The sequence below is a fragment of the Salmo trutta genome, chromosome 21 (genome assembly GCF_901001165.1).
Source record: "Salmo trutta chromosome 21, fSalTru1.1, whole genome shotgun sequence".
In the NCBI taxonomy this organism is placed as follows: Eukaryota; Metazoa; Chordata; class Actinopteri; order Salmoniformes; family Salmonidae; genus Salmo; species Salmo trutta.
This window is the reverse complement of record NC_042977.1, coordinates 33903858-33925783: the sequence shown is the minus strand read 5'-3', so window position 1 is coordinate 33925783 and position 21926 is coordinate 33903858. Positions and strand designations below refer to the sequence as shown.

The following is a 21926-nucleotide window of genomic DNA, read 5'->3' as shown; positions in this document are numbered from 1 at the left end:
ACAAACAAAAAATGTCCAATTCACATGTGTATTAATACACATGTGTAAATGTCTACAATAGGACAAATATAAGCAACCATCAAATTACAATTATTATACAACAATCAAACATATTGTATAATGTAGCCAAGTAGTATGTCTCAACACACTAGATGTAGATAATTGAAGATGTCAGCTAGGTCCTTTCTATGGATTTCAGTATTGACTGCAAATGTTTTGTAACTACAATCTTAAGTCTGGAGCTCTGTCAATGAGTTAACTATTATTTTCTTCTCCAGGGGCCCTGTCCACTATGCCAGCGGTGCGGACCTTCTCCCTGTTTGCTGGGTTAGCTGTGTTCATTGACTTTCTGCTACAGATCAGCTGCTTTGTCAGCCTGCTGGGCCTGGACGCCAAGAGGCAGGAGGTGAGGAGCATGGACATTACAACCAGTATATTGTGATAGTGCTGACGTGACTATGGAAAACTCCCGATGGCGCATGAAGCCGGAGGTATTTGAATTTGAAGCGTGCCATTTTGCTGAATAGGGCTAAATGGCACAAAGAAATCACTAAGGGGCATGGTGAAAGTGGCAGTAACTAGCAAAGGATCATGGTCGACGTAGTCATTTTCATCCTGCCTGAGAGTCAACCTAGTTTTAATGTATATGAACCTGATGCTAGTCTACTGTTAGACCTTTGCGTCCAAAGATTAATTTGAAAGTTCACCGTTACCTAGAACTTAGCCAGGTTAACATTGGAAAACAAAACGGACAGCAAATACTAACTATGATAATCAGAATTACGGTTGACTTATTGGAAGAAATTAAGATTAGACTCTTTCGAGTGACGATTAGTACAGTTAAATACAGAACATGCCGGGTTAGGGTTAGGGCATGGTGACTCGCATTGTAAAATCAAACTCAAATTTGCGCAAAGTTAATAAGTACCCTATCTAGTCTAGGTATCATGTGGCCATGGGCCTTCCACCAGAAAATGGAAAGTGAATGGGCTACCATCACAACCCATCCCAACTCGGTTAGGCTAGATTGGATTACCCCATGAGAAAAGAGTGGACTACACATGCATTATCTCGATTCTGTATTTTTATATGATTGTAGACTTCTTTATCATTTGTGCAACTGCATCATTATGTCATCATAAAGAATGACCTCAGACATACGATCCACACTGAGTTGACAAAACATTTAAGGACACCTTCCTAGTATTGCGTTGCACACCCCCCTTTTTGCCCTCAGAACAGCCTACATTTTTTAGGGGCATGAACTCTCCAAGGTGTCGAAAGCGTTCGACTGGGATGCTGACCCATGTTGACTCCAATACTTCCCATAGTTGTGTCAAGTTGGCTGGATGTCCTTTGGGTGGTGGACCATTCTTGATACACACAGGAAACTGTGCGCCTGGCACCTACTACCATACCCCGTTCAAAGGCTCTTAAACCCTGTCATGCTGTCATCCTCATAGACGTTGGTCAGCACCTCCATCTCCACTTGACAGGCTTGTTGACTCTGCTCTCATCTGGATAATAATACATTTGATTTTAAGAGCTTTTCACGACATCCAAAGTCACTTTACATACATAAGAAAATCAGCAGGATAAAAAGCAATAATCACACATTATAATAGGTATATACAACTACACTAACCATGATGACGGACTAACCATGGAGAACACTAACCATGATGACGGACTAACCATGATGACGGACTAACCATGATGACGGACTAACCATGATGACGGACTAACCATGGAGAACACTAACCATGATGATGGACTAAACATGGAGAACACTAACCATGATGACGGACTAACCATGATGACAGACTAACCATGATGACAGACTAACCATGATGACACACTAACCATGGAGAACACTAACCATGATGACAGACTAACCATGATGACAGACTAACCATGGAGAACACTAACCATGATGACGAACTAACCATGATGACAGACTAACCATGATGACAGACTAACCATGGAGAACACTAACCATGATGATGGACTAACCATGATGACAGACTAACCATGGAGAACACTAACCATGATGACGAACTAACCATGATGACAGACTAACCATGATGACAGACTAACCATGGAGAACACTAACCATGATGATGGACTAACCATGATGACAGACTAACCATGGAGAACACTAACCATGATGACGGACTAACCATGGAGAACACTAACCATGATGACGGACTAACCATGATGACGGACTAACCATGATGACGGACTAACCATGATGACGGACTAACCATGATGACAGACTAACCATGATGACAGACTAACCATGGAGAACACTAAACTTGATAACATTTGAACTAGACAGAGGATAAAAGCACAGCACAAAACACACCCTTAGGCGCACATGCGTAAGGGCAGGAGCCTCGTTGTAGCCTGCCGGCCCGTGATTGGTCTGTGTCAGCACATGATCCTCTGTGAACTTTAAAATAATTCACTGTGGGGATCAAACATGATTGTAATAAATACATGTTAGAGCCCAAAATGTCAGTCTAAAAGTTTTGTTTAGTCGTTCTGGCGATCGGAATTTACATAGGCTTTCTAGGGCAGACCAGGGCTTTCAGCACCACTAAGTTGCTATGCTGTAGCCGACCAGTAGAGCTCATGACTTCACGCTCCAGACCGGACACGGAGGGCCTGGTGAGGAGGGTTGGGGGATAACTTAGAAGCAGAAGGTGTGCTAAGATGTGAGTTTGGCTGGGGATTAAAAAACAGAAATGCTTACACACGATTTGCTGCTCCTCTGAGAGGACTGGTGAGCACGGTGGTGAGGACTGGTGATGACTCACAGGACTAGGGTAGGGTTGGCTTGTTAGAGTATCTGTCAGCTTTCTCTGTCACTATTAACTCCCAGGTTCATTATTACCATGTCATGCCCAGCTAAGCATGAACATCACAGCCTACTAAATAATGAGCAGTGCACTGATGTCACTTTAATTTAATTTCACCTTTATTTAACCAGGTCGGCCAGTTGAGAACAAGTTCTCATTTACAACTGCGACCTGGCCATGATAAAGCAAAGCAGTGCGTTAAAAGCAACAACACAGAGTTACACATGGGATAAACAAATGTACAGTCAATAACACAATAGAAAAATATATATACAGTGTGTGCAAATGAAGTAAGGAGGCAATAAATAGGCCAATAGTTGCGAAGTAATTACAATTTAGCAATTTACACAAGTGATATATGTGCAGATGAGGATGTGCAAGTAGAAATACTGGTGTACAAAAGAGAAGAAAAACAAATATGGGGATGAGGTAGGTGGTTGGATGGGCTATTTACAGATGCACTGTGTACAGCTGCAGCGATCGGTAAGCTGCTCTGACAGCTGACGCTTAAAGTTAGTGAGGAAGATATGTCTCCAACTTCAGTGATTTATTTATTTTATTTTTTTTTTGCAATTTGTTCCAGTCATTGGCAGCAGAGAACATGGTGACCAGTGAGCTGAGATAAGGCGGGGCTTTACCTAGCAAAGACTTATAGATGACCTGGAGCCAGTGGGTTTGGCGATGAATATGTAGTGAGGACCAGCCAACGAGAGCATACAGGTCGCAGTGGTAGGTAGTATATGGGGCTTTGGTGACAAAACGGATGGCACTGTGATAGACTGCATCCAATTTTCTGAGTAGAGTGTTGGAGGCTAATTTGTAAATGATATTGCCGAAGTCAAGGATCGGAAGGATAGTCAGTTTTATGAGGGTGTGTTTGGCAGCATGAGTGAAGGAGGCTTTGTTACGAAATAGGAAGCCGATTCTGGATTTAAGGAGAGTTTACAGTCTAACCAGAGACCTAGGTATTTATTGTTGTCCACATATTCTAAGTCCTAACCGTCCAGAGTAGTGATGCTAGTCGGGCGGGCAGGTGCGGGCAGCGATCGGTTGAAGAGCATGCATTTTAGTTTTACTAGCATTTAAGCGCAATTGGAGGCCACGGAAGGAGTGTTGTATGGCGTTGAAGCTCGTTTGGAGGTTTGTTAAGTGTCCAAAGAAGGGCCAGATGTATACAGAATGGTGTCGCCTGCGTAGAGGTGGATCAAAGAGTCACCCGCAGCAAGAGCGACATCATTGATATATAGAGAGAAAAGAGTCGGCCCGAGAATTGAACCCTGGGGCACCCCCATAGAGACTGCCAGAGGTCCGGACAACAGGCCCTCCGATTTGACATACTGAACTCTATCTGAGAAGTAGTTGGTGAACCAGGCGAGGCAGTCATTTGAGAAACCAAGGCTGTTGAGTCTGCCGATAAGAATGTGGTGATTGACAGGTTGATGAGTCTGCCGATAAGAATACGGTGAGTCGAAAGCCTTACCCAGGTTGATGAAGACAGCTGCACAGTACTGTCCTTTATTGATGGCGGTTATGATATCGTTTAGGACTTTGAGCGTGGCTGAGGTGCACCCATGACCAGTTCGTAAACCAGATTGCATAGTGGAGAAGGTACGGTGGGATTTGAAATGGTCGGTGATCTGTTTGTTCACTTGTCTTTAGAAAGACAGGGCAGGATGGCTATAGGTCTTTAACAGTTTGGGTCTAGAGTGTCTCCCCCTTTGAAGAGGGGGATGACTGCGGCCGCTTTCCAATCTTTAGGAATCTGAGACGATATGAAAGAGAGGTTGAACAGACTAGTAATAGGGAAGAGGAAGAGAGGGTCGAGATTGTCTAGCCCATCTGATTTGTAGGGACCCAGATTTTTCAGCTCTTTCAGATAGAGACACTGGAGTTGTCTAATATGGAAGTAAATTGTCAATACCTGTTTTACTAATTGGGTCCTTGGGGCCTTCTCCTGCATTCGTAACCACGTGGGAGGTTGGAATTTACCAGTTGTGAAGTTATAAATACCAGTTGGATGCATTCACATGCTTTCAACTGGTTGAGAAACTCATGGATACAATTTGTATGTCTCTGTGTGCAGTTTGAAGGAAGTTTTTTGGACCCATTGTTGACTAGCGTTAGCGCAATAACTGGACATCATTCTCTTGTGCTTCAAGAATGAACGTGTTGTGTTGCCAGGAGAATCGTCTGGACATTATGTGCTGTGTGAAGCTGCCAGAGGGCAAGGAGGGGAAGACTGATGGCTTCCTCTTCCGCTTCTTCAAGAATATCTACGCCCCCTTCATCCTCAAGGAGTGGGTCAGACCCATAGTGGTGAGTAGATCTACGCCCCCTTCATCCTCAAGGAGTGGGTCAGACCCATAGTGGTGAGTAGATCTACGCCCCCTTCATCCTCAAGGAGTGGGTCAGACCCATAGTGGTGAGTAGATCTACACCCTTTTCATCTTCAAGGAGTGGGTCAGACCCATAGTGGTGAGTAGATCTACGCCCCCTTCATCCTCAAGGAGTGGGTCAGACCCATAGTGGTGAGTAGATCTACGCCCTTTTCATCCTCAAGGAGTGGGTCAGACCCATAGTGGTGAGTAGATCTACGCCCTTTTCATCCTCAAGGAGTGGGTCAGACCCATAGTGGTGAGTAGATCTACGCCCTTTTCATCCTCAAGGAGTGGGTCAGACCCATAGTGGTGAGTAGATCTACGCCCCCTTCATCCTCAAGGAGTGGGTCAGACCCATAGTGGTGAGTAGATCTACGCCCCCTTCATCCTCAAGGAGTGGGTCAGACCCATAGTGGTGAGTAGATCTACGCCCTTTTCATCTTCAAGGAGTGCTGGTACTCAGATTTGAATGTAAATGTACAATAGAGCCAGAATTTAAGCCAACAATTGATGTAAACATTTAGCTACTAAACGTCCATAGTTTGTCTTTGTCTCCTCTTCTTGGACAGGTGGCTGTGTTTGTGGGGCTGCTGTCCTTCAGTATTGCTGTCACCAATAAGGTAGAGATTGGACTGGACCAGAAGCTCTCCATGCCTGATGTAAGTATGTCTATTACGTCTAACCCCACCAGCCCCACTCAGTGGGCTAATGACGTTTGGTATTGTGCTCTTAGTTTTTCATACATTGGCTCATGCTGGACATCTCTTTATTGAATCTCCCATCCTATAGGACTCGTACGTGCTGGACTACTTTAAGAACCTGAGTACGTACCTCCACACGGGTCCTCCGGTCTACTTCGTGGTGGAGGACGGCCATGACTACCTGAGTCTGGAGGGCCAGAACTCTGTGTGTGGAGGGGTGGGCTGCAACAATAACTCTCTGATCCAACAGGTCTACACAGCATCTCTCATTAGCAACTAGTGAGTGACACACACACTCACACACCCGCCTCCCTTTCAGCAACTAGTGAGTGAAGCAACAGCAACCCGCCCACTCTTTTTACCTTTGGACTGCATGTTGACATCAGTATTATGCTGTGAAGTCAGTCTAGCTCAAACAGGGTGACTAGAACTCTGGGTTTAGCTGCTGTTGTTATAGCAGTGAACTCATTGACAAATACCTTCTTGTTTGAAGGAATGATGAGACTTTCTTGAATATCTTCCAATAGAAAAGGATCAAATACTCTCCATGTTATTGTCCCCCAGCACCACTATAGGATTCAACCCGTCGTCGTGGCTGGATGATTACTTTGACTGGGTCAAGCCTCAGTCCACCTGTTGTAGATATTACACCTCCTCTGGGGCCTTCTGCAATGCCTCAGGTAACACACACACACACACACACACACACACTGTAGATATTAAAACTCCTCTGGGGCCTTCTGCAATGCCTCAGGTAAAACACACACACACACACACACACACTGTAGATATTATAACTCCTCTGGGGCCTTCTGCAATGCCTCAGGTAAAACACACACACACACACACACACACACACACACACACACACACACACACACACACACACTGTAGATATTACAACTCCTCTGGGGCCTTCTGCAATGCCTCAGGTAACACACACACACACACACACACACACACACACACACACACATTCTGCAATTTTCTTTGTAATTTGATATTGTATTAAAGTACCTATTTGTCTACTCTCATCAGTGGTGGACACGTTGTGTGTGCATTGCCGCCCCATGACCCCCAGTGGGAAGCTGAGGCCTACGGAACAGAACTTCACGAAGTTCCTACCCATGTTCCTGTCAGACAACCCCAATGTCAAGTGTGGGAAAGGGTAATTATTATGTCTCTGGCAATCCAGGTAGTGCTCATAATGGATTGTGTATTGAGAAATATTGGATGTGGGGTTTGAGTTGATGGTAAACCACTCGTCTGAATCTTTACTTTTCACTTTTGCTTTTCACCGCAGCTCTGATAGAATTGTCTATGAACGTTTACATTTGCAAATGAATCATTCAGTTTAAGGGAATTGAAATTCCTTTTAACTGAATGACTCTTTCTGTGTCTAACTTGGTCTTTGTGGTCCTGTAGTGGTCACGCGGCCTACAGTTCAGCGGTGGTTCTAAAGGAGAACGACACGTCTGTGGGGGCCACCTACTTCATGACCTACCACACCATCCTCAAGGACTCACCTGACTTTATAGACGCCATGAAGATGGCCCGCGTGCTGGCTGACAACATCACAACTGCCATGGGACACAAAGTCTTCCCTTACAGGTAAACTAGGCTAACTCCTATGTTAGTTAAGGATTCCTGTTATCTCACTCAAATAGGAGTTATTATCTGCTCTAGTGTTGTTTCCATATCACCCTCACTTAAAAGGGTGAGGCTTTTCCTGCCAAGGGTCAGTGTCCTGCTATAAAAGTCACTGGTAAAATCTTGCAGGTTGACATTAATTGTTGTTTATTGTCATGAGTCTTGTCCTGGAGGCAGACCTGGGCGATTTCTCCTTAGATAAACCAGCTGCAAAGTCAAAGTTTGCTTAATTTAAGGTTAGCATAGCTCTCAAACTCTAGGTGGCATTCTGCCTTCTCCCTACAGTTTCAGCCCTCAGCTTCACCCACGATTGGCTCATGCGAACTACAATCTCGTCCCTGTGTTATGTTTAGAAACGTCAGTAATCATCGCTTGCGATACGGCTTTCGAAACCTATGGCCCTTTCATCAGCGAGAAAGAATCCTTCAAATAAAAAGATACACTTACTGTAGCAGTTACAGATCCGTACAGCTATGGAGCCTCCAAGCTACACTTCTTTCCCAGTTATGCTTCCACACAGTTGTTCAGAGCACACTAAATAGATAATTAGCACAGGTGGTCACCTCAGTCTTTCGTCTGTTTTCCGTAAACAAGTGCTGTAACATGGAGATATGGCCAGGTGGGAACCCTACAACGGTGTATTAATTTAACCTTTTTTTAAATTATTATTATTTCTCGCTGACATGAATGATAAGGTCCCAGTACCGCAAGCGGTCCGTGTTAATGTTTAGACCTAACATAACTCCCCATACAGAAAACAACTTCATCCAATGACTTTTATGTGTAATGTAATAGAACTGTGAGTTAAGGGTCAGCAGTTTGGTTAAGTTTAAAATCAGATTTGACGACTTTGTGGCTGTGCTAGCTAGTGATCACTCTGCAGAGCTGCCACCAGAACAACATTCATGACGAAAAACGCTAACCTGCTAAAATGTTCTCGCATGAGGAGAGACTATCGTCACTATTGGGATAGATGCTCACTGTTTCTGAGTTCCTGATTTTTATCTGGCTAAATGAACCGGCTCTGAAAGCTGTTACATTTTGTGGTCTCTTAGGACTCAAAAACCAGGGTCTTTGTTCCTTAAAATAACCATAAAAGGTGAAGTTAGTCAGTCCTACATAATTCATAACATGTTGTTATGGCTGCCATTGTAACAGTTTTTCTCTAGTTTGACCTTGACATCCGAGTTTTATGGCCACTCCTGTTTACATTTACTACACTTCCTGTTTTAAGGGTTAGAGAGGGGTTGTATAGTGCGTTTAAACACAGCATCTACCTAGAGAGTTTTCATCTGTGTTCTTCGTAGCTGGTTACATACCACCACAGGCTGGCATTAAGACAGCATTGAATGAGCTGTTTTCCGCCATAAGCAAACAAGAAAATGCTCACCCAGAGGTGGCGCTCCTAGTAGCCGGGGACTTTAATGCAGGAAACTTTAATCAGTTTTACCAAATTTCTATCAGCATGTTAAATGTGCAACCAGAGGGAAAAAAACTCTAGACCACCTTTACTCCACACACAGAGACGCATAGAAAGCTCTCCCTCGCCCTCCATTTGGCAAATCTGACCATAATTCTATCCTCCTGATTCCTGCTTACAAGCAAAAAGGCAGGAAGCACCAGTGACCACATCAATAAAAAAGTGGTCAGATGAAGCAGATGCTAAACTATAGGACTGTTTTGCTAGCACAGAATGGAATAATTTCTGGGATTCCTCCGATGGCATGCCCTCTGACAAACTATCAAACAGTCAAAGAGTCAATACAGGACTAAGATCGACTCGTACTACACCGGCTCTGATGCTCGTCGGATGTGGCAGGGCTTGCAAACCATTACAGACAACACAGGGAAGCACAGCCGAGAGCTGCCCAGTGACACGAGCATACAAGACGAGCTAAACTACTTCTATGCTCGCTTCGAGGCAAATAACACTGAAGCATGCATGAGAGCACCAGCTGTTCTGGAAGACTATGTGATCATGCTCTTCGCAGCCGATGTGAGTAAGACTTTAACAGGTCAACATTCACAAGGTCGCAGGGCCAGACAGATTACCAGGACGTGTACTGCGAGCATGCGCTGACCAACTGGCAAGTGTCTTCACTGACATTTTCAACCTTTCCCTGTCCGAGTCTGTAATACCAACATGTTTTAAGCAGATCACCATAGTACCTGTGCCCAAGAACACTATGGTAACCTGCCTAAATAACTACTGACCCGTAGCACTCACGTCTGTAGCCATGAAGTGCTTTGAAAGGCTGGTCATGTCTCACATCAACACCATTATTCCATAAACCCTAGACCCACTCCAATTTGCATACCGCCCCAACAGATCCACAGATGGATGCAATCTCTATTGTATTCCACACTGCCCTTTCCCACCTGGACAAAAGGAACACCTATGTGAGAATGCTATTCATTGACTATAGCTCAGCGTTCAACACCATAGTGTTCTCAAAGCTCATCAATAAGCTAAGGACCCTGGGACTGAACACCTCCCTCTGCAACTGGATCCTGGACTTCCTGATGGGCTGCCCCCAGGTGGTAAGGGTAGGTAACCACACATCTGCCACGCTGATCCTCAACACAGGGTCCCCTCCTGTACTCCCTGTTCACTCATGACTGCACGGCCAGGCATGACTCCAACACCATCATTAAGTTTGCCGATGATACAACAGTGGTAGGCCTGCTCACCGACAAAGATGAGAGAGCCTATAGGGAGGAGGTCAGAGACCTGGCCAGGTGTTGCCAGGACAACAACCTCTCCCTCAACGTGATCAAGACAAAGGAGGTGATTGGGGACTACAGGAAAAGGAGGACCGAGCACGCCCCCATTCTCATCGATAGGGCTGCAGCGGAGCAGGTTGAGAGCTTCAAGTTCCTTGGTGTCCACATCACCAACAAACTAACATGGTCCAAGCACACTAAGATTGTTGTGAAGAGCGCACGACAAAACCTATTCACCCTCAGGAGACTGAAAAGATTTGGCATGGGTCCTCCGATTCTCAAAAGGTTCTACAGCTTCAACATCGAGAGCATCCTGACTGGTTGCATCACTGCCTGGTATGGCAACTGCTCGGCCTCCGACCGCAAGGCACTACAGAGGGGTAGTGCGACCGGCCCAGTACATCACTGGGGCCAAGCTTCCTGCCATCCAGGACCTCTATACCAGGTGGTGTCAGAGGAAGGCCCTAAAAATTGTCAGACTCCATCCACCCTAGTCATAGGCTGTTCTCTCTTCTCCCGCACGGCAAGCGGTACCGGAGCGCCAAGTCTAGGTCCAAGAGGCTTCTAAACAGCTTCTACCCCCAAGCCGTAAGACTCCAGAACAGCTAATGAAGTGGCTACCCAGACTATTTGCATTGCCCCCCCCCCCCCCCCACACACTTTTACATCACTGCTACTCTCTACCCCCCTGTATATAGTCTCGCTATTGTTATTTTACTGCTGCTCTTTAATTACTTTTATTTGTTATTCTTATCCCAATTTTTTTTTAAACTGCATTGTTGGTTAGGGGCTCGTAAGTAAGCATTTCACTGTAAAGTCTACACCTGTTGTATTCGGCGCATGTGACTAATACAATTTGATTTGAAGGTCAGTCTAAAAAATGAAATCTGTATGTATTCTGGCCAGTCAAATGTGTTGCCCTGTTTTGCTTCTTGGTAAAATCTTTTTTTAGTGTCCTGAGTGGCCACAACTAGGGCAATGAATGTTGCACTTTTTTAAATACACACTTCACAACATGTATCTTTCTACATCCTGTAATACAGTCATGTTGAATTAGTTTAGTCCTCAATTGTAACCTTTGTTTTCCCTCCAGTGTGTTCTACGTGTTCTATGAGCAGTACCTGACCATAGCCTACGACACGGTCTTCCAGCTGGGCGTGTCGCTGGCGGCCATCTTTGTGGTTACCACGGTGCTGCTGGGCTTTGAGCTGTGGTCAGGAGTGCTGGTCAGCATCACCATCGCCATGATCCTGGTCAACATGTTCGGGGTCATGTGGCTCTGGGACATCAGCCTCAACGCTGTGTCCCTCGTCAACCTTGTCATGGTGAGTGAAGAAACGGGCTGATAGCAGCTGATTTTAAAATCATGTCTTCCTATAAATTGTGTTATCTGGGTTGTTTTGGTAGTTATTTATTGCCACATTTTGACACCAAGAGGATGAAGAAAACTCCTTGTTGTGAACACAGCCCAGTATTCCCAGTCTATTAATTGTTTGTGTGTGTGTTGCAGAGCTGTGGTATCTCTGTGGAGTTCTGCAGTCACATAGTGAGGGCCTTCTCCATCAGTGTGAAGAGTACCAGGGTGGAGAGGGCTGAGGAGGCTCTGGCCCACATGGGCAGCTCAGTAAGTACAGGGGTGTATTCATTAGTTGGATTCCATTGCAAAATGTTTAGTCTGTAAAACGGTTTGCAACTAAACCGATTGTTTCGATAGGACAAATTCCGGTAGGTCCCTCCGTGTTGTGTTCTGTTTGCTTCCGTGTAGTATCTGGAATAAACGGTCAACTGTTTAGGTTGCAAAACAATTTGCACCAGACAAAATGTTTTGCAATGGAATAGGACTAATGAATACACCCCAGCTCTACTCTTGTTTTTCACCACAGACTGGCACGATTCTGTATTCTGTCCATAGAAATGGCACACTGTCTGAATAATTTTTTTTTGAAAGAAAAAGCATTTAGTTCATCCTTTGCCCAATGATTCTGAAATATCAGTATATCTGACATGCAAAAATAGTATCGCAAAATGAACTGTGGAGTAAAATTGAATTCTTGGCTTGAATGGAATATCTAGAAAAGTAGAAATGACTTCCTTGTTTTACTCAGGTTTTTAGAAGCAGGTTATTTTACTCATTATTGACTGGAGGGAATGCTGACCAGCAGAATGTAACTAAACCATGTCTCCTCTTCTCCCAGGTGTTCAGTGGCATCACTCTGACTAAGTTTGGCGGCATCCTGATCCTGGCTCTGTCCAAGTCCCAGATCTTCCAGATCTTCTACTTCCGCATGTACCTGGCGATGGTGCTGCTGGGGGCCACGCACGGACTCATCTTCCTCCCTGTGCTGCTCAGCTACGCAGGTACGCATGGTGTGGTTTGTGTCTAAATGTGTGGCCTTTCACCTTGCATATAATTCCCCTTCCTAACAGCACACTATAGCACTTCTCTGTAAGCTCACTAGCACCCTCTATCAACAAAAGGAAGTGTGCCTTGAAATTCATATTTGCTTAACACCTGAGTATGTTGTGGCTCATCACAGTAAGTACCAGTTTGTTTGTATGTCTATGTTTACACTGCATGGAATAGGGGGGAGGTTGCCTCCCAAAAGTCCTTAACCATTATGCCTTTGAAAAAATGACACCATCTGTCTCTCGCCTCAGGTCCTTCGGTGAACAAGGCCAAGGTGTTTGCAGCCAACAAACGCTACGCCGGCACAGAAAGGGAACACCTCCTCAACTTCTAGAGACAGGACAATGGTATGAACCAACTAACCAGTCTGTCTGGTCTGGGAGAGACTGTGTGGGGTGACTCAGTGCGACAGGAGCAGCTGTTTCTATGATTATTGACACACTCATCAACCATTCACTACGCAGCGTAACGCAGGGATGCAACTCAGGAATAACAGTGTGGGGTGTCTGTCAGAGGCCAAATCAAGTGCTTCTTTTCACTTATTTAATTCTCAAGGGCAATTCTGGGTGATAGGCAATAGTGCACACAGTGGCAAATGTTTTGCAACTGAAGTCCAGGGCCTGTATTCACAAAGCATCTCAGAGTAGCAGTACTGATTTAGGATCAGTTTTGTCTTTTAGTTCACCATGAATAGGATTACGTTGACAGGTGGGAGCTGGTACTAGATCAAAATCATCAAATGTTATTAGTCACATGCTCCGAATACAACAGGTAGACCTTACCGTGAAACGCTTACTTACAAGCCCTTCACCAACAATGCAGTGTTAAAAAAATATTTACTAAATAAACTAAAGTAAAAACACACTAAAATAACAATACTGAGGGGGTACCGCTACCGATTCAATGTACAGGTTAGTCAAGGTAATTTGTACATGTAGGTAGGGGCAAAGTGACTATGCATAGATAATAAACAGTGAGTAGCAGCAGTGTAAAAACAAAATAATCACTATTCCTACTCTGAAGACGCTTTGTCAATATGGGCCCAGGTAGTCCCTCCCTGTTTTTGTCCCTTTTTTCCGTTTGGTGCCAAATGAACACAACTCATTTCAGTAACCTAGAATATCCCCCTAAATCAACATAAACAGCAATACAATGATGTATACTGTTTTCTCTCTCAACACAGGAAGTCAGCAGTGTGACATTAGGAGAAACTTCAACTCCCACAACCTTCTAGTTTAGATAATAAAACCAATTCTACCCGTTAGTTTCTTTTGGGGATCAATAGTTGTGAAACCAGCCAGTGTTTTTTTTTGTATTGGGATTAGCTAAGTACAATGTGTAAAGAGTCATAATATATGCAAAGGTTGACTTCTCTGAGAATAGCTATTTGATATGAAGAATCATTGATGTATACTGTACCGATTTACACTGTAATGTAACTAATAATGAAAAAATATTTAAAGAAAAAATGTACCTTTTGAAACACAATAACTATAATTCTGTAATTATATTTCTATGGTTCCACAGTTACTGAACACTTTACCAGTTGGATTGAGGTCATTTTATTCATGTTATAACAATATTGTGTGATAGTATGTATTCCTATAGCCTGGGGTCCGTATTCACAAAGCGACTCAGAGTAAGAGTGCTGATCTCGGATCAGGCTCCCCTTGTCTATTTAGTTATGATCAAAAAAGCAGAACTGATCCTAGATCAGTGAATACGGGCCCAGAGCTCAGTCTAAGTACGGAGGTTTTCTAGGCCAAGGAGTACAGTAGTTATTCTTTCCTTTTTTTTGCCATTGTAGTGAGCTTGGGCTGACTCCCTGTTTTGAAGTGATGTTTTTGCTTACAGTTTAGGGTAGTGTCCAGTTGTCTAGTATTTCAGAATGTAAGGTTGAGCATATAATGGTTATTATGGGGCAACTAGTGGCTCTAGATGTTTGTAACAGACAGACATGCTTTTTGACAATGCTGCGCATTGGTTCTGGAAAGGAGATGCACAATGTTGTAATATTGTAACCGGTCTTGAATGAAAATCTTAATTTTTAACCATTTTAATGTGTGGGCTGCATTGCAACTCGGTGTTGACAGATGAAATGTAATGTGCAGTAGAACCTCCTAGTGGTGTTGCGGAAAAGATGCACCACTATAGATTTCTCTGATTTTGGGGGGGAAATAAATCACTTACTAATATCTCATGTGTGCCTGATTTGAGTAACCTCACACAATAGAATAGATGTTCACAAGAAACAGCCTGGTTGATGGTTGTTATGTACAAAGTGACCACATTGTGGAGCCAGATATCATGGTAGCTGTCTGCTGGGTCTGGAACTACCTCTAATGGTGTTGACCTATTTTTCACCAGTCTGTAAGGCTACAGTGGTTATGAAATATTTCCTCACTTCAGGTGGATGTGGTCTAACATGGTAGTTTCAATGCTTTACATTTACTGCCAATTTGAGGGCTCACGTTTATATTTTTTCTGTCTTGTGGTTGTGAGACATGAGTATTTTAAAGATTTATTCATATTTTTCCTGTATTTTAAAACCCAACAACCATTTCTAACAATATGAACTTCGGACTTCACCCACAGTGTGTCTACTTCCATGTCCCACATTGAACATAATATCCTAACTGGAATCGGCTGCCAAACCGAGGACTGATGGTTTGCAACAGTGTCAACTCCCTTTCTGTCTTGACTTGGCAAGTGCTTTAACAGCCTTGTCATACAAACTGCCACTTCATAATTTATTCATCCATTTTCTCTCTCATCGTTTGGGCTGTTCATTGAATCTGGCAGAGATTAAAATATTAATTTCCCCCTGGCTGGGGGCAGGAGAGGGTCGGAGGGGAACATATTATATTAGTCTGTAGGAGAGTGGAACAGAGGGAGGGGAGAACTGGGGATTGAGGGGGGTTTATGTAAGCCCTGTGTGGCTCTCCTCTCCCTGGACCCCTCACCTGACCCACACACTGCTGTTATATGAATAACAATATGGCTGTCATGTACAGATGATTTGCCATTGCTGACATTTCAGCAGCTGCTTTTCTCCAGGTTGCAATTCACATGCCAGAGATTAAGTTTTGCATTATTTTATGTGAACTGTTTATTTGAATAGAGACAGCTACACTGAATTATTGAATGTCAGATACTGTACATTACACCATGCTTTTGCTTATTTTTAGCATCAGTCCCTCAATCAGCTTAATAAATGAGAATATGAATATAGCCGTGAAACATCAAGGTAAGGTTTATGAACAGCAACCATACTATACTGTAGTTTACTATCTATCAGGTGCAAGGCTGCTGTATCTTGCAGGTATTCAAGTACAGCATTTTTCATCCATTCAGTTTGTACTGGGGAGCCAGGCAGGCTGAGTTCTGGCTGTGGCCTCTGTCTGTCTGGTCTGGATGACTGTGACTTTGGGTTATCAATCCCTGGAAAAACTGTCCATTCCCCTTCTGAGGCTTCGTCATATCGTCATTAACCGAAACATAAAATAATCAATATGGTTTTATGAGTGAATGAGCTCATTAATTGGTCACCAGCGCTAGATAGATGATGAAATATGATTTGTTGACCTCAATGTTCATTATGCACTTTGGAATAAGAGTCATTATTCTAAGGAAAGAGAGTCAATTACACCACTTTGTTTTTAACAGCACAAAATGGTTAATAAAAGGCAGAGTAGAAATGTGGGCTAAAATGGCAGCAGCCCACTAAACTAAAGCGTGTGATGTAAATGTTCTACTGGCACAAAGAGTAAGAAGGCTAACTGTACAGTACCAGTTACCATACTGGCATGGTACATTATTACATTCCTCAAGTTGAATAGGTTATTATAAAAAAACACCAGTCATTTTGCATTTCTTGCAGCAGCGGAAATATTTAATGTGAAATAATGTAGAGATTGAAGTTGCGACTTTAAGAGAAGGCATACTGTAAATTGACACATTATCAGGCAGCTCCTGCCGCCATGTGAGGTCACTTTGCTTTGCATGTGTTGCCATGACGCCTTACTGTCACAACGACATATGCTTTCTAAAATACATAGTCAAGCAACGCACACCACATGATTATAAGGGCATACAGAGGACAATCTCCTGCTCTCTTGCTAGTCGCCTACCAGGAATCCAAAGCAAATTCTGTAACACCTCCACACCTCTCAAAGCTGGTTCATGAAAATACACATACTTCTTGTCAACACCTTGGCTTTCTCCAAAGTACCCCTAATAAGTCATTGAGTGCCCTTAATTGCTGCCAACACTTTCCTTGGGGTTCAATTTCCGGCCATGTTTTCCACTTGACTGAATCACTTTAAAGGGTACATTAATAAGTAAGGTGAGAGAGATGAATACCCTGTTGTTTTGCGTCACTGGTTTTCTGTTACAGCCGGGCTCAGTTGACGCCAAACTAGACTGAGTGGAACAGTGGGACTAGAGAGTCATCTCAAATCAAATGTTATTGGTCACATACGTGTTTAGCAGATGTTATTGTGCATATAGTGAAATGCCTGTGGAGAGGATTAGATTCACACACAGGTCCACCTGCAGTGTCTGGGGTCTGTTACACAACGTTCACATAGAAATAGATATAGGGAATCATATCAATCTGCAACATTTCACATCGCTGAATACACCCCCCCCCCCCTTGCTGACCAGACATACAGCCAACTAGGGAGTTCCTCTCCCACTGATGGCCACAACAGTCACCATTCACTTCCCAACATTCACTTCCTTGTTTACAAAAGTCCAGGCCATAATGGTGGTGGCCCCAGCAGCGGCCGGGGTCTGATCTAGGGTGAAAAACCCTGTCACTGCATCACTCACAGCATCAGGAGGGGGAGGAAAGGCCTGGGGGACAAACTGCCATTTCAGCCAAATGTTATTTTAATAGCAGGAAGGGCAATAGACTAGGCCAGGGGGCTTGCCCCCCAAATGATGGAACACATATTTGGTACAATGGCAGTGGCTGATGTGTGAGCCAACCCCAGGAAGGGCAGTCAATTGTCCTTTTATGAGGCTCTGAGAGGGGTATTAGGGGTATCAATAAAGAGGGCTAAGCCATATAGGCCATGTGGCTGTGGCCAGGCCTGGAACTGTTTGTTTTGATGGTAGCACAAGACTGGGACTGGCGTGACTGCCCGCCCGCCTTGTTTACCTTGGATGTGTGTTAGACGGTACTGAGAGAGCCCATTTGTTCCCTCCCTTTATCTATCTTTCCCTCCCATTCGCTATATTTTCCTTCCTCCCTCTCACTGAGAAACTGTCCTCTCAGATTGCATCAGAGCCATAGCCGGGCACAACATGTTCCCTGAGCTCCATATAGGAGAGCCACAACTCACTAGCACTGGCTGGCCTTCTCAACTCGCACTGACTTGGAGTTGTTTCTGATGCTCTTATGCAAAGGGATATGTGAGACATACTTTAATATTCAGGCTGAATTACAACCGGTTGGGTGACAGACTCAACATCACAGTGCTGATGTGTCACAGGCTTTTTAACATTTGGGCTAAACCTCACGTTCAAGGGTTTAGAATGTGTATAATGAGAAACATGCACTGCATCATGCATGGTTGAATTGTAATAAATGTATTGGTTTTCTGCAACTCATTTTAGGAGTGAAACCAGATATGTCATGTTATGGCAGTAAATAAATTCAGCAACATCAGGAAAGAAACAAAATTAAGCGAAGCCACTCACATTTCAGGAATCTTGTTTTTAATTGAACAAGCAAAGCAGTATATTTACAAACATACGCACGTGTACTTGGATGTTGTTGACCATCAGCTTTCTGGCAAAGCCTAAAAGTGGATATCCTATGGCAAAAACCTTTGTGCTTACAAATAGAAGCAGAACTTCTCCCAAAAGTATTTCACCACAATTTCAGCACTATCCATCTTTTCTGATTGAGCAATCAGATTAAAGTCAAATAAATCTTGTTTTATCCAACCCTTCTGTGCTGTATAGAAAAGGCCTGATTCAAACACATGGCAATTCACACATTGTCTATTTTTACTTGAACAATGTATCCATGTTTCTCAGTGACATAGTTCAGTATCAACCTACATTGTTATATGAAAGTTTCTATAGTCAATTTCAGATTGAGAGAATATATACCCAACATTACAGGTCAATATTACAGCTACACACATTTGAAAAGGGTAATTTAATAAGCATTGCACTTAGGGCGTGGCTGAGGTGCATGACAAAAAGATTTTCACCATCCTAAACTTTCTGATCAGACATGGATATGTGCATGTAGCATAAAGCTTGTTTCTGTAAGGCCTATGTTTTGATTTGTCCATTCAAACCAAAGAAAAAGATAAGTGTTCAAAAGACTAAAGTTGAATCTAATAAAATAAGAGAAACTCTTGGTAACACTGCTATGATGTCACAACAATATCATTAGCATACCATTCCAAAGGTGACTTTCGAGCTTGAACTACTCGTCATAAAATATTGGTGGCACAACAATATTGCGATCATGACAGATACCATGCCATTTAAACACTTGGTCCGGTCATGACAGATACCATGCCATTTAAACACTTGGTCCGGTCATGACAGATACCATGCCATTTAAACACTTGGTCCGGTCATGACAGATACCATGCCATTTAAACACTTGGTCCGGTCATGACAGATACCATGCCATTTAAACACTTGGTCCGGTCATGACAGATACCATGCCATTTAAACACTTGGTCCGGTCATGACAGATACCATGCCATTTAAACACTTGGTCCGGTCATGACAGATACCATGCCATTTAAACACTTGGTCCGGTCATGACAGATACCATGCCATTTAAACACTTGGTCCGGTCATGACAGATACCATGCCATTTAAACACTTGGTCCGGTCATGACAGATACCATGCCATTTAAACACTTGGTCCGGTCATGACAGATACCATGCCATTTAAACACTTGGTCCGGTCATGACAGATACCATGCCATTTAAACACTTGGTCCGGTCATGACAGATACCATGCCATTTAAACACTTGGTCCGGTCATGACAGATACCATGCCATTTAAACACTTGGTCCGGTCATGACAGATACCATGCCATTTAAACACTTGGTCCGGTCATGACAGATACCATGCCATTTAAACACTTGGTCCGGTCATGACAGATACCATGCCATTTAAACACTTGGTCCGGTCATGACAGATACCATGCCATTTAAACACTTGGTCCGGTCATGACAGATACCATGCCATTTAAACACTTGGTCCGGTCATGACAGATACCATGCCATTTAAACACTTGGTCCGGTCATGACAGATACCATGCCATTTAAACACTTGGTCCGGTCATGACAGATACCATGCCATTTAAACACTTGGTCCGGTCATGACAGATACCATGCCATTTAAACACTTGGTCCGGTCATGACAGATACCATGCCATTTAAACACTTGGTCCGGTCATGACAGATACCATGCCATTTAAACACTTGGTCCGGTCATGACAGATACCATGCCATTTAAACACTTGGTCCGGTCATGACAGATACCATGCCATTTAAACACTTGGTCCGGTCATGACAGATACCATGCCATTTAAACACTTGGTCCGGTCATGACAGATACCATGCCATTTAAACACTTGGTCCGGTCATGACAGATACCATGCCATTTAAACACTTGGTCCGGTCATGACAGATACCATGCCATTTAAACACTTGGTCCGGTCATGACAGATACCATGCCATTTAAACACTTGGTCCGGTCATGACAGATACCATGCCATTTAAACACTTGGTCCGGTCATGACAGATACCATGCCATTTAAACACTTGGTCCGGTCATGACAGATACCATGTCATTTAAACACTTGGTCCGGTCATGACAGATACCATGCCATTTAAACACTTGGTCCGGTCATGACAGATACCATGCCATTTAAACACTTGGTCCGGTCATGACAGATACCATGCCATTTAAACACTTGGTCCGGTCATGACAGATACCATGCCATTTAAACACTTGGTCCGGTCATGACAGATACCATGCCATTTAAACACTTGGTCCGGTCATGACAGATACCATGCCATTTAAACACTTGGTCCGGTCATGACAGATACCATGCCATTTAAACACTTGGTCCGGTCATGACAGATACCATGCCATTTAAACACTTGGTCCGGTCATGACAGATACCATGCCATTTAAACACTTGCTGTGGTCATGACAGATATTGTGATTAAGAAGTTCAGTTTCAATACCAGACCTGTATCATTGGTCATTGGCATCATCATGACTTGCTTCCAATACCTTTCCACCGACTCCAGTGTAGCACGAGAAACGCACTGATAACACACTCTAACATAGAGCACAGGAGACTACACACTGATAAGAGTAGGCCCAGTCACCGACTGTCCAAAGCAAGCACTCCACAGGTAGAAAACAAGAGTACTTAAATGTACCGAATACTATACAGTATAAAATCCCATTAAATCTGTGTATTTTACCAATTTTTTTATAAATTGTCATGCTGATAGTGGGATTGGTGGCTAGAAAATAGAAAAGGGAAAATGGATGAGAAAATAAATGGAGAACCATTTACATCAACTTGCCCTTTTGTGGTTTGAGTCAACTGAACTTGATCAGAATCAGTTTGTTTCATCACAAGTCAGTCTCAAATCACATCCATCCATATCTGCATTATTCAAAAGTATACTTCTAGTAAGGAGAGACTGGAAAATGTCTTTCAAAAAGCACATTCACTTTGATAACAGTCCTGTCAAAATCTGCAGCGCAATTAATTCTTCTGATGATCATAAGGCAACCAAAACAAGCCAAGGAAGGATTAGGAAATAGTTGTGAACAACTTTAGCTAACTTTGGGCTACCAAGTACAACATAGGAAGGTGGGACCAAGGAAATCAATCATCTCTCTCTCAAAAAAATAAAGATGGGATCTAAAAATAAAAATGTGATGAGTGAAAATGTAACAATCACAAAGCAATAATTTGCTCTGACAAAAAAAAAAAAATCTTCTTGCAATGCTCTTTAACCAGAAAGATGACATGAAACCTCAAAGAAAAAAAGCAGAGGTTGTAAAAAGTGTTTATTTTTTAGAGTTTGTTTTTCAAAGTGGAGGAAGATCGGATTCTCCCTTTCATACGCTGCCGTTAAAGTTCGGGGTCACTTAAATGTCCTTGTTTTCCATGAAAACATACATGAAATGAGT

General features: G+C 43.3%; 1 protein-coding gene across 1 annotated transcript in view; it reads left to right on the top strand.

Annotated features, from left to right (window-relative positions):
* The window catches only part of npc1 (Niemann-Pick disease, type C1), a 30054-nt gene extending 15138 nt beyond the window's left edge, over nucleotides 1-14916 (top strand). Inside the window, exons 15-25 of the mRNA XM_029705294.1 lie at nucleotides 279-406; nucleotides 5043-5177; nucleotides 5809-5898; nucleotides 6029-6219; nucleotides 6505-6620; nucleotides 6979-7108; nucleotides 7366-7551; nucleotides 11408-11639; nucleotides 11825-11938; nucleotides 12510-12672; nucleotides 12973-14916. Coding sequence (XP_029561154.1) covers nucleotides 279-406; nucleotides 5043-5177; nucleotides 5809-5898; nucleotides 6029-6219; nucleotides 6505-6620; nucleotides 6979-7108; nucleotides 7366-7551; nucleotides 11408-11639; nucleotides 11825-11938; nucleotides 12510-12672; nucleotides 12973-13055 — 1568 coding nt within the window. The 3' untranslated portion in view covers nucleotides 13056-14916. The remainder of the gene's footprint in view (nucleotides 1-278; nucleotides 407-5042; nucleotides 5178-5808; nucleotides 5899-6028; nucleotides 6220-6504; nucleotides 6621-6978; nucleotides 7109-7365; nucleotides 7552-11407; nucleotides 11640-11824; nucleotides 11939-12509; nucleotides 12673-12972) is intronic.
* Nucleotides 14917-21926: the final 7010 nt, after the last annotated feature.